This window comes from Pygocentrus nattereri, chromosome 13 (genome assembly GCF_015220715.1).
Source record: "Pygocentrus nattereri isolate fPygNat1 chromosome 13, fPygNat1.pri, whole genome shotgun sequence".
Classification (NCBI taxonomy): Eukaryota; Metazoa; Chordata; class Actinopteri; order Characiformes; family Serrasalmidae; genus Pygocentrus; species Pygocentrus nattereri.
Genome location: NC_051223.1, coordinates 17,490,673 through 17,503,544, shown reverse-complemented (window position 1 = coordinate 17,503,544; position 12,872 = coordinate 17,490,673). Strand labels below are relative to the sequence as shown.

At 38.9% G+C, this 12,872-nt stretch overlaps 1 protein-coding gene across 2 annotated transcripts in view; it reads left to right on the top strand.

Moving 5' to 3' along the window:
- The window catches only part of LOC108424857 (myosin-16), a 61,393-nt gene that overhangs the window by 16,395 nt on the left and 32,126 nt on the right, over nucleotides 1–12,872 (top strand). For both annotated transcript variants that reach the window (XM_017693120.2, XM_017693121.1), the window contains exons 3-6: nucleotides 1,577–1,681; nucleotides 5,010–5,096; nucleotides 7,511–7,656; nucleotides 10,142–10,232. In XM_017693120.2, coding sequence (XP_017548609.1) covers nucleotides 1,577–1,681; nucleotides 5,010–5,096; nucleotides 7,511–7,656; nucleotides 10,142–10,232 — 429 coding nt within the window. The remainder of the gene's footprint in view (nucleotides 1–1,576; nucleotides 1,682–5,009; nucleotides 5,097–7,510; nucleotides 7,657–10,141; nucleotides 10,233–12,872) is intronic.

Here is a 12,872-nt window from a genome sequence, read left to right as displayed (position 1 = left end):
AATTATAACATACTCACTTTCTTTATGATTACTTTCTCTTTTTTAGCCTCTTCTCTAATCAGTTTGCTTAAATACAGATGGTAACCAAATATTTGTCTGGTTACACACTGCAGCAAGATGAGTTCTGCCTATAAAAGTTGGAAAATGCTTTGAGGTCAGAGGGGAGTGAAATGACAGTAGTGATTTCAGGATGAAAGTACTCGTGAAGCCTCTCCGCCCATCCACAAGCACTTCTGGTTTACATCTGTTTTTCAGAGACTCGACAGGTCCACACACACACACACACACACACACACACACACACAGACATTTGTTTTTATACCTTGTTAGGATATTGGGTCATACATATGTCCCATATGCATTATAAAAATTACTGTGCAAAAGTCAGAGACCACACTGTTGTTTATTTAGTTTCCAGTCAAAATGACCAATAACTAGAGGTTACTTATTTTTCATAAGATATTTCTGAAGAGGTTCGATATTGTAACGTGGAGCAAGGTTGAGGCGGGTGCATGTGAAGACAAGCAAGATTTATTATGGGCAAATCCAGGGTCATGGTCCACGCGGTCCATATTCAAATAGCCAATACGGAGAGCAGGAGGGACAGACATAACAAAATGAACACAGGCTAAACACAGACTAATAGCGAAAGTACAACTCAAACAAGCATAAACATCCAAACAACAATTCAAACAAAGACCAGCACTAGGGCTAATGAGGGTTCACAACACACAGGTGGAAAACACAGGTGGGAACAATCAGGGGCAGAGTAACCAAACAAGGGGCCAGACTGGGATCAAAACAAAAAGCACATGGACTAGACCAAAATACAACACAAACACATGGACCGGACTGGGATCGGCCAATCGTGACAGATATAAACTAATCCATTTGTATAAAGTAGGGAAGTCATAGTAAAATAAGTGAAAAACTTTAAAAAATGTTTTAAAATCTACAGAAAATGGGCCTCCTAACTATACAAGATCCTGGTAGACACCAAAACTGGCAACATTAGATAAAAAGTTCTTAAAGCTTTAGAGAGAGGAGAAAATCAAGCTCCACTCTTGCTTCAGACCTGAAACAATTCTCAGGTGTTTCTGTCCATCCTTCTACTGTAAGGGGTCTGACAGGATGTGTAGCTGTCAAGAACATACGCTGGTGTTCTTAGACAACAACAGACTGCCCACACCAGTGTCCAAAACTCATCACCACTGAAACGTGTTTGGGATAACTTGGATTATGATAAGCAGAAAAAGCAATTAATGTATAAGTGTAAACTTCCCTGCAGATTTACTTGAAAACCTGAAAGCCAGTCTCTTGAAAATAATTGAATTTGTAATAGAGCTAATGTGTGAACACACTAAATACCAAAAAAGTACTTGGTTGTTTTGTCTGGAAATTAAATACATGTAGGGTGGTCTCTGAATTTTGCACAGTACTGTATAGAGTTGTATGCAAAAGTTTGGGCATCCCTGGTCAAGTAACGTGTTTTTTTGACTTTCTGAGTGAAAATATGCTAATGTTAATGATTGTTTGATCTGTATTAATATTATTTCTGCACGTTCTCTCTCTCCAGTCCTCAGACTGTACTGTGAGAAAGCTCTCAGAGGAGCTCTCCCAGAAGGATGTGCTGGTGCAGAAGTTTCAGAAAGAGAAGGATCACTTGTTTGAGCTCAGCCAGGTGAGAGTAGATTCACTTTATGTGTATTAGAGTGTAAAGTGTAAAATGAAGCAGATGAACAGCTGTAGTCACAAATTTATACAACATACACTGTACAGCCAAAAGTATGTGGGCACCTCTCTTCATTAAAGGGTTCAGATGTTTCAACCACATCCATTGCTAACAGTTTTCAAGCACATAGCCATGCATTCTCCATAGACAATCTTTTGCAGTATAATGGGCTATACTAAAAATCTCAGAACTAAAGAGTGGCAGTGTCATAGGATGTCACCTTTACCACATGAATTCATTAATTTCTGCCCTGCTAGATCTGCCCCAGTCAACTGTAAGTACCGTTATTGTAAAATGGAAACATCTAGGAGCAACAACAACTCAGCCACAATGTGGTAGACTGTGCAACTCCCTGGGGCTGGGAGATGTGAAGTGAACTCACTTTAGAGTTCTGCCTCTGGAAGCCAAATTAGCACTATAACTGTACATCGTGAGCTTCATGAAATGAGTTTCCATGGCTGAGCAGCTGCACACAAAAGTCACTATGCACTATGCCAGGTTTCAGCTAGCATGGTGTAAAGCATGCTGTTCTGGCTCTGGAGCAATGGAAATGTGTTCTCTAGAGTGATAAATCAAGCTTCACTATCTGGCAGTCTGATGGTCGAATTTGGGTTTGGTAGATGCCAGAAGAATGCTATCTACCTGAATGCATAGTGCCAATACATTGATGGTAATGGTAATGCTTCATCATACAAAAACATTTTACAAAGTTATATGCTTCCAAATTTGTGGCAACAGTTTAGGGCAGGCCCTTCCCTCTTCCAGCACAGCCATGTGGACAAAACGAGGTCCATGAAGGTGGGTTTGGTGTGGAGGAGCTCCAGCATGATTTGATTAGTTGATTATGAAGCAGACATGTTCAACATCAACGCCTGACCTCACAACTACTGTTTTGACTAAAAGGGCACAAATTCCCATTTTGCAGACACACTCCAAAATCTTTTGGAATGCTTTTCAAGAGGAATGAGAGAGCCAGTTATAGGTGCAAAAAGAGGGTCAACACCTTATTAATAACCATGTTTTGGAAAGGGATTCCCAACAAGCTTATGTAGGTGTGATAATCAGGTGTCCACATACTTTTGGCAATATAGCATAATTGGATTGGTTAATTATTAGAAATACAGTATGTATCAATATAGCATAATGTTAATGATATTATATATACATACTTTGTTCACCCTCAGTAATCCATCCATCCATCCATCCATTTTCTAAGCCGCTTCTCCGTCAGGGTCTCGGGGGGTGCCGGAGCCTATCCCAGCAGTCTTCGGACGGAACCCTCAGTAATCTAGTGTTATTAGTCATTTTTATGCACTATGAAACTATCTAATTAATTCCATGCTTTGCATGGCAAATTGCATTTAAATTGTAGGTCCACACATCAGTTCTTCAGACTCATAACTACATAACGTATAATTAATAACTGAATAACTAATACCTCCGTTTTAATGAGGTAATCTCCATCTGCAGTTGCTCGGTAACATACTGCACATTTTTACAACAGATGTTCTTAAATTTATGATCTAGCATGATTGTCATACAATTGAAAATTTCATTCTTTTAGGGTAAGATAACTGCAGATAGCAGATTTAGAGCAGAGTGCAGTTTTATTGTCCGGCACAGAGCAGTAATGTGTGCTCTGCTCTCTGACTGGAGGTAAAGAGACATGCAGCTCTGAGTGCTAGAATGATACTTCAGTGTCAAGGTCACTCCAGTGGGATGGTAAATATCCTAGTGGTTTACAGGCTGTTGTGTTGCGCAGACCAGGGCCATCTGGAAGACGAGTTGAAAGTTGTTAGGATTTAACATCGCATCCCCTAGGCGGAAGACCCAGCCTCGTTCTGTCTTCTAGAGAAGAACTGTATAGGTCCTAGCCTGCTGACTTCATTGTGTCTGTAATGCAGAAGAACCAGAAATGGTCTCAGAATGCATTTTGTAATCAACTGCAAAATTTTGGTGACCTGAAGCCTCAAGAGGTTGAGCACTTGGAGAGTGCTAAATTTCATATTTTACACCAGTGGTCATCAGCCCGCATCCTGGAGATTTAACTTCATGCAAAGTTTAATTCCAACCCTAATCGGCCCCACCTGCTCCCACTAATAAGTGTTTTTTCAGATGGTCTTCATCCTCTGAGGTGGTTTATGGTTTATTGTGAAGCTAGAGCTCCAGGAGGAAGGTTGGTGACTAGTCTTTATCCTACGCTTTTCTTGTATTTTATTTGTTTGTTTATTCTTGTAGTCGACTTATAAAAATCGTGTGGGTTTATGAATGAAAAAAGTTTTTTATTGGACCATTTTCCAACCTCTTTTTACCTCTTGGAATTAAGCAGTTTTTTTTGCTGTGCCTTTAAGGTTGTTATATGTAACTGCCTTATGTTCTGACTGGCTACTCTGTGCCTTATTCAAAAGTCAGCCCAGATTGAAACACTCCTTTCACCTTCACTGTGAATGGACAGGGCTAAACTTCTGCAGGCTGAATACGTGGTTATGTAAATGAGTTAACAATAAATGCAAAATGGGCTATTTATGCAGTTTAGATTCCATATATGGATTATATATCCTGAGAAATGAACAGTTTATATACTACATCAAGCTCTTTTATTTAAAAAAGTGAGATTTTCCATAACATGGCCTTTAATGATAAGGAACTAAGCAAAGATTGAGGGGAAGCGGTGCTGGACAGGGATGAATAATCGGAATAATCTGCCCTGCCATGCTTGTTTTTCTGTCAGGCTCTTGAAACCCAAACCATGCTCTCAATACACTCTCAATAAAATCCTCTGTGATTCTTTTTGGTGCACCATAAAGAACTGCAAGTGTATCACACAGTAATATGTGCCAGATGTTGAACGGTAGCAACTCCATTTGCCAGGTAATCTCTGCCTGAGTTTTAAAATCTGTGGTATTGCCCTTTTTTCTGCTCATCGAGCACGCCTGTAAAGCGATAATCCCCTTATAGCAAGGGCAATGAGATGGATTGAGTCATATCTAATAGATATCAAAGTTTCTATTCCTTATTTAAAATGGCCTTATCCAGAGAGCAATTTAGCTGGTGTGAGGTTATTTCTCTGGTTTTTGGTAGAGTCAGATGTTTTGAATAAGACTTGGAATTTGCATTGAAGGATTGTATCTGATTAAGCCATCATGCTGCAGACAAACTCTGTGGACGAAGTAAATGAACACATCCCAGCTGTGGATCAAAGGAGTCTAGAGTCACAGCTGAGGATTTAGGGCTGTATCTGTTCTCCAGACTCACAAGCTGTGTTTTATCATTCCAGCAAGCCATTGAGGACTTACAGTGTGAGGAGGAGAAGGTGAACCTCCTGACCAAAGAGAAAGCCAAGCTGCAGGTGCACGTGGAGGAGGTAAATACTGCACCTTTATAAGACCATAACCAATATGATATGTTACCATTATCATGATAAGTTATGTCACGGTATGCTTTTCTGAGTATATCATGGATATTGTCAGTGGGCTGCAGAAAATGGGGCCTATATGTCACAGTTGGCCCAGGAGGACCAGATGGTTACTTCCCCTGTCCTCCTCAGTCTTACACTCCTCCAACCAATAAGAGAAAAGATCATTTTTGAGTTTTTTGCATTTTTATGATGGTCCATACCAAACAAGAGAATTCAACATCAGAGCACACTGTGCTGTGTAATCTGCCTGTTTAGACCCTATTTCTTTAGCATGAGCTGTTGCTAATAATGCCACATGAGATGAGAAAAGATGGCGGCGCGTGAACAACGCGAGGCTCAGTGTCTCTCTAGAATCTGGTATTTAATGTTTTTTTTTTCTGCTAAGCACTTCTGGATGGATGCAAACTGCATTTCGTTGCTTTGTACTTGCGACATACGCAATGACAATAAATTTGAATTATATTCTATTCTATTCTATGAGCAAATAGCAGAGAATGTGCTGTAGATGGTTCTATATAGAACCTTTTTGAAAATGGTTCTATAGAGCACACACAACAGTTCTTCTATTGTTATGGTGTTGAGCTTGTAACATTAGAAGAACCCTTTGGGTGCTATATAGAACCATTTTTAAAAAGTATCTCTATAGAACCACCTACAGCACATTCACGCACATTTTCCACAAATCAGAGGAATGCTTTAATGATGCAAAGAACCCTTTAATCATGCAAAGGGGTCTTTGAGTGTTCAAGGTTCTATACAGAACCATTTTCTACTAAAGAACCCACAAAGATCTATATTTTTTAAGAATGTAGAAATATTCCAAAATCACTTGAAATGAAAACTCTTTACATTAATTTACATTGACAGTTAAGAACGTTTTTACCTTCTTCTGTAAAGTTACTATTTTGGTGATACATGTTTTTCTTTAGACAGCAAGGATTTCAAGAATACATATGATTTAATACTATATATGTAATATATATGATTTAATACTATATATGTAATATATATGATTTAATACCATGGTATAGGACAGGGCAATCTGACAGTATATTGTTATTGGGATAAATGATGTCACAATACAATGCAGTTGTATGTTATACATTTTTTCTGAACATATCATGCATATCGTCAGTACTTATAGATCATTGACCAACTTGATGTTTCATAAAAAAGAGAACAAAATAAGTATCATTTAATAGGATTTAGTGCAACCCAATATGCAAAAGATATTAAATAAAAAAAAATTTCACAGTTTTTGATTGTTTTCTTTTATGTAGCCATATAACCCACCAATACCATGATAGGCTAGTAAAAGCTAGTTTAAATTGTTTATTGATTAAAAAATAAGTTGTTTAATTGAGGCATATGTGAAAGTCACAGAGTGCTTGCATCTCCACCAAATTTCTGACCAATCACAGAACACAAAGAACACCAATTTTTTTCTGGGGTACTTCAGACACTGCAGCATGAAACCAATTCAACCAAATGAAGATACGTACAATGTCACAAAATATAAACTCTCAAGAGGACTTGAACAAACAAACTAGATGTGAAAACAGTCTTAGAAACCACCAATATGCTCATTGTACTAAATGTAAAGGCAACGCAGTGTACCTTTTTAAAGAATTCGCTTATGGTCAACGTACACTGACAATGCACAGAAGTGTAAAGCTAGTGAGTTGCTAGCTAGTTTTATTGTAATTTTGGCACAAACACTACACTTAACCCCCCACCCCCGAAAGACATGTGTGCACCCTTGTTGTAGAGCACTGAACAGCTATATGTTTCATAAAATTTAGACCATTTATAGAGAGGCTATAAACAACAACAACAAGCTTTTTGGATGTCCGCTCACTGTGCCATCATCTAATTTTATTAAATTAATTAATCAATTATTAGATTTTTCCTCTTGTTCTGTAGTCATAGCCACTTTTTTTATTGGATTTTCCCATTTTTTCACCAACCTCAGAAAAACTCAGTGTCATTATAAAGTCATGCATTGTAAACATACATGGTGAAAGATCAAGTATTGTTATGTATTTTTGCCATATCGCCCATCCTCAGCTCAGCAACTGCACTTTTTAAACCAAACATGGTTGACCCTTCTGTCCACCTGCGTTGTCCAGTTGTTGGGATGCTTTAATGAGCAAGTGAGTCACTGGCTTCTCACAGCAACGTCTGAAATATCATGTCTTGCTGCTAATGATCGCAAACAATTGTGTCATTCTTCCCAGCCTCAGAGCGTGTATGTTGCGTTATTGAATTGTGAGTGCAGAGGGACCTAAATGTATGCAGGAGTTGCATAAAACAGCTCTGAGCTCTAAGTTGATATGTGGCCTTGGTGTGATGTGCCTCAGTTGGAGTACCAGCTGGAACAGGAGAGAAAGCAGCGCAGTGAGCTGGAGAGGAACAGGAGGAGGCTGGAGGGAGACAGTAAGAACACCATGGAGAACCTAACCGAGTTGGGCAAGATGAGGGCCAGCCTGGAGGAGCTCATCAAGAAGTGAGTCACTGAACAGCCTGTTTCTCACCTAGACTTAAACAACATGACATCAGAATGAAAGACATTTTGTGTAGCACTAAGGTTGGGTGGTCCATAGATAAGTTGTATATTGACACCTTGCCATTAACTTTAATCAGTCAAATATCTAGTGACATGTAGTTGATCAACTAGATGTTACTAGATATGTAAAATGACAAATCCCTGTAACCAGTCACATTTTTTTTTCAATCACAGTTCCAATATGCCTGTGTTTTAATAATCAAGTAATTTATGTAGTCTCACGAAAGCTTATTTCGTTGTCCATATCGAGCAGCCCTACACACTGCCCTTCCATGAAAGGGGCATAGCGGCCTTAAAACTAGCATTAACTCTCTGGTATCCACAAATGTGTCCCTGCATCAAATTTAACATTTATGTTCCTATATCTTTGCAATAATACAGCACAGAAATATGGTTCAAACATGTTCTGTATCTGTAAAGTCGCTCTTACGGTTCTGTCTTATCACAAGATCATACATGGCTCACATCTGGAGTTATGAGGCTAAGAAGAGGGGTTGGGGTAATCTGCCTCTCAGTCCATCTGCATATTAATGCAACTGATCAATGGACACTCAGGACATTGCTATTGACTCACCCATCATGTTGGAAACATTTCATTCTTCATTCAGTCAACATCAGCGTGCAAAGAGTTTACAGCCACTGATATTGCTGGAGCAGTTTTGGAAAGTATCAACAAAGATAAAGTAACATTTTGATATGAAACAAAAATGTTGTTAGATGCAAGCCCCTTAAACAGTGAATTTAAGAAGATAGGCAAAAATTTTGATAATGCCCTCAGACCCCATGTTACTTGTAACGGTGGGGAGTGAGGAGGCGGATGCACACGCTGAGATAAGTGACTTTTATTGAGGGCAAATCCAAGGTCATAGTCATGACAGTCCAGGTTCATATCACCAACACGGAGAGATCGATAGGCAGACATGACGAAATACACTCACGAAAACAAACCCAAACACTTCCAACAGGACATACAAACAATGCAAACAGTCAGTACATCTAACATCAAACATACATCCAAACATCTCAAACAAAGACCTGCAAACACACAGGGAAGACACAGGGCTTAAATACATGAGGGTAAACGAGGGACAGGGGGAAACACAGGTGGAGACAATCAGGGGCAGATTCACGAAACAAGAGGGCAGGACTGAAAACCAAAACAAAGCACATGGACTGTGAAGTAAACACAACACGAGTACATGGACAGGACTGGGAGGGGCCAATCGTGACATTACTTGTTATGTTACCTATCATGGTATTCAGTCTTCTGAAGTGCAGCATTGTATCCCTCACCCTCATCAGTTTGACACACATCATAATTTTGCATCCATTTTATGGGTTTTCCAGTCAGTTTTCTTACACCACAGTACCTGATGCAGATGTTAATGAGCACAGATGTGATATTCAGATTACTAACAGTAACGTGAGTTATTTTTTTAAAATAGCTGCCTCCACATATTATGTATCCAGCCCTATTTGTTTTCCACAAGTTCTCTCAACCTTCAAGATACATCATCAGAAGGGATGTTTCCCAGTCTTCCAACCAGAAAATTTTGTGCTAGAAAGTACTGTAATACCACTTTGTGAGTGAAGTAAGCATGTTTGCAATGGATGTGGTCATGATTACATTTTTAATCGAGGTGAGGGTGACCCTTTAACCTCATCCCACAATCTAAATCTAGCCTAGTTCTAACCTTAACTCTAACGCTGCTGATGATCAGCTGAATTTCACCAGATAGTTTGTTAATAGTTAAAGCATTTGTAGATCTATAACTTACACAGTGTTTTCTTCTAATGGCCTTGAAGATCAGTGAGGTTTCCTAAAGTTTAGAGAAGATTTTTGTGTGTAAACAGATGTTGGATGTAGATGGCCCAGTTCTACAGAAAAACAGATGTTTGGATGCCTTGTGGAGGCTATAACATGATATCTACTTGGAGTGGCGGTGTTATCTTAGCTTTGATGTGTTCAAGGCCTCCAGGCTCTCAGAACTGTTCAGACTTGTTAGTATGCACTTACCATAGCAGATCAACAGACTTGTTCAGTAACCCAAAGATACCCTGAACAAGTAAAACTCCCCTAAGCACACCCTGCATACAGTAAAACATGATACTCTGATATGGAGTTCTCTTTTTATGGATGATATAAATGTATATACAAGTAATATTTTAACAGATACTGCAGAAGGTGATTGTTCAGAGAACTGTACATCTCCAGGATAACAGATGCTTGAGAAGATTTCTGTGCTTGAATAAATCTACTTGCATTGATGGATAATGTTTGACTGACATTTTAATAACCATGGGGTCCCTTTCTTAGACATGGTGTGCAAATCATGTTCAGCATGTCTGCTAAATTAGCCCTGTCATGTCTGTGTCTCTCTCTCTCCCTTACTCTCTCTCTCTCTTTCTCTTTGTGTCCTGTCAGGAAAGATGCGGAGATTAGTGCCACCAGCAGCCGGCTGGAGGCTGAGGAAACATTGAGTGCAGGTCTGCAGAAGAAGAATAAAGAGTTGCAGGTGAGGCCCGTGGGGGGAGAGAGGCAGCATTCCTGTCTTTCAGTGCCACTGGGGTCCTGAACCCTGATTTGTGAGATGGCAAAAACATCCCTAAGAACATATGAACTGATAACGATCTCTCTGATGTAAAGCTCCAAATTGGAATGTAAGATTTGCTCTGTGTGGCTCCACCAGCCAATTTCTGGGTACAGATCTTGGAAAATAGACAGGTACAAGATGTGTTTCACAAGCAAGAAAGTCGTAGATCATGCCTCAGGTATGTATAACGTGTTAAAGGCTACGTTAGATTAACCCCTGTCACTCATGCTGTGTGCCGTGAAGGTGTGATGCACTGTTTTTTTATGGATCTCATGCCTCATCTCTCTCCTTGCAGAATTATGTCAAAGAAGAAACAAGCTCCATGTTTTACTTTCTTTTGGATTTTGACATGTTTTAGTGGGCTTGAATAAATCTTCTAATGAATCTACTTGGGTATTGCTAGCATGGGAACACCAGTCACTAGGATAGCTTCCAGTTCCACAGATATGAGCATCAGATGCTATGATTAACACCTTACCTTAATAACTTACAAGTACTGGAGTGAGTAATGTGCTTTATAAGGTACTGTGTATGATAACTTATTAGTTTTAACAGCACATAATATGGACTATGATGTTTCACTCTAGTACTACATTTGCATTCAGCTCCATATTCCCTGGCACCTTTTGTAAGATGGGCATGAAAAGTCATAAAGAAGTCTAGCTTGATCTCAAACTTTCCAGTTCATGTAAATTTAGTCTGTAGTACTGTTTGGAAGGGGTCCGTTTTACATGGAGAGGTAGGGTTAAGCAAGTTTACCACTGAATGCATGTAATGTTTATAATAAGAAAGCTATATAGATCACATGAGGTAAGAATCTATATACCTTTATAGAAGGTAAAAAGGCACCGAACCTCTTACAGATGTGGAGTGTGCAGTCCATTAAAAAGTCTGGTATGGCACATTTGGATGGGACTAAAATCGCAGAGAATTGAAGGTAAAAATTACATTACTCTTGTAAATCTAAACCCATCTGAATAGTGCTTAAGAAGACTAAAGCTCTCATCCAAGAAATGTATTTCCAGTCAAAATAAAGTTCCAGTAGCTTCTGCCCAACTCCAGACTGTGGTTAGATGAAAGAAAAGTCTTTTGTCTGATACACCTTTCAAATGATTTGTTGGTACAGCGGTAGCATCTAATAGTAGTTTTGAAGACATAGTGACCCCAAATCTCCTACTATGATCCATGGAGAAATTTTTGCCTCTTTAGCCATCCTCCACAGTGTGCATCTAGGCAAAATATACCTCCAATCTCTTCCAGGGAGGTTCACTACTGGTTGTTTTAAACTTCGACATTTTAAACTTTAAACTTTATTGCCATTAAAAAGGAAATGTGCTTTTTCTGGGAAATTGGCCTCATGGATGTCTACTTCTGCATACTTACGTTGTTGAACACTCAGGTGGGTTATAAATTGCATCATGCTCCAGTTACATTTTGTTCAAAAAGAATTTATTGGAGTGCCATTAATTGTGATATATGATTTTGTTAAAGGGTTTTGTTTTTTTAGACTAAATTAAAGGTTAGATTTCTTTCTCATTTTCAGTATAGGATTGAGTTAATTAACCAAAAAAGTGCATTTCTTTATCAGTCTTACTAGGGGCACCAATAATTATGGAGATGACTGTATAACTAACTACAGTATTGAGGCTGAGCAATTTTGTTCATGCTGATTCAGAAATTGAGGTCGTGTCTAACAGTTTCATCCTTTGTTTTTTAGTGTATTTTCAGTCATTTCAGGGTAGTTAAGATGACTTATACTCAGTGGACATTGATATGTACTGGATTTCCCATCCCTTCCGAATTGTGAGCTGTACCAAAGGACTAAACAGTAGACGGCTGCAGTATTGTACCCCCAATCATTGAATTTCTCTTTAGACTCAGCTGCTTATCCTTTAAGGTTGTGTGGGGAACATAGAGCCTCTTTGTCTGTGTGAGCAGAGCTGTAACGGGATCCCAGTGTCAGCAAAGGTGGACGTGTTTTCACGTTTAGTCAGGGCATTATCTATATTACACAATGCCGGCTTTATGGACCACTCTCCATTAATCACAGATTAGGTGGACCTGGAAAGCACAAAAGCTAAGCTGGTTTGACAAGAGCCCCACGCCTTGTTATTTTAGTGGATCAACTGATCAGACATCGTTCAGTGGAGCCTTTTTGTTTGAGCGTCAATGAGATATATTCCTACCGGACTGTGAGCTGAGCAAGTGTTTCTAGTAAAACATTTACTGACACCACCCCAAAGTCAAGATGGCATTTGGCAATGTTCTATTAAAAAAACCCTTTACAACATATTGCATATGTATTCAGTCACACTGAATGATTTACATGATTTAAATGTGACAAGCGGTTTATTTAATTTCAAATCAAATGGCCATTAAGTACAAGTTGTTTATTTTCTTCTTCAGAAAAAAGCAGAAAATGTAATTAGTACAAGATATTAGTAAGCCCCAACAATTAAGTGTAATATTGCATTTATCAGTTAGTTCTTTTATGGGTCCACCTTTTCCCTTTTTATGTCTTCCATTCTTTCTGGAAGACTTGTTTTCAGTTTTTTTAAAGAA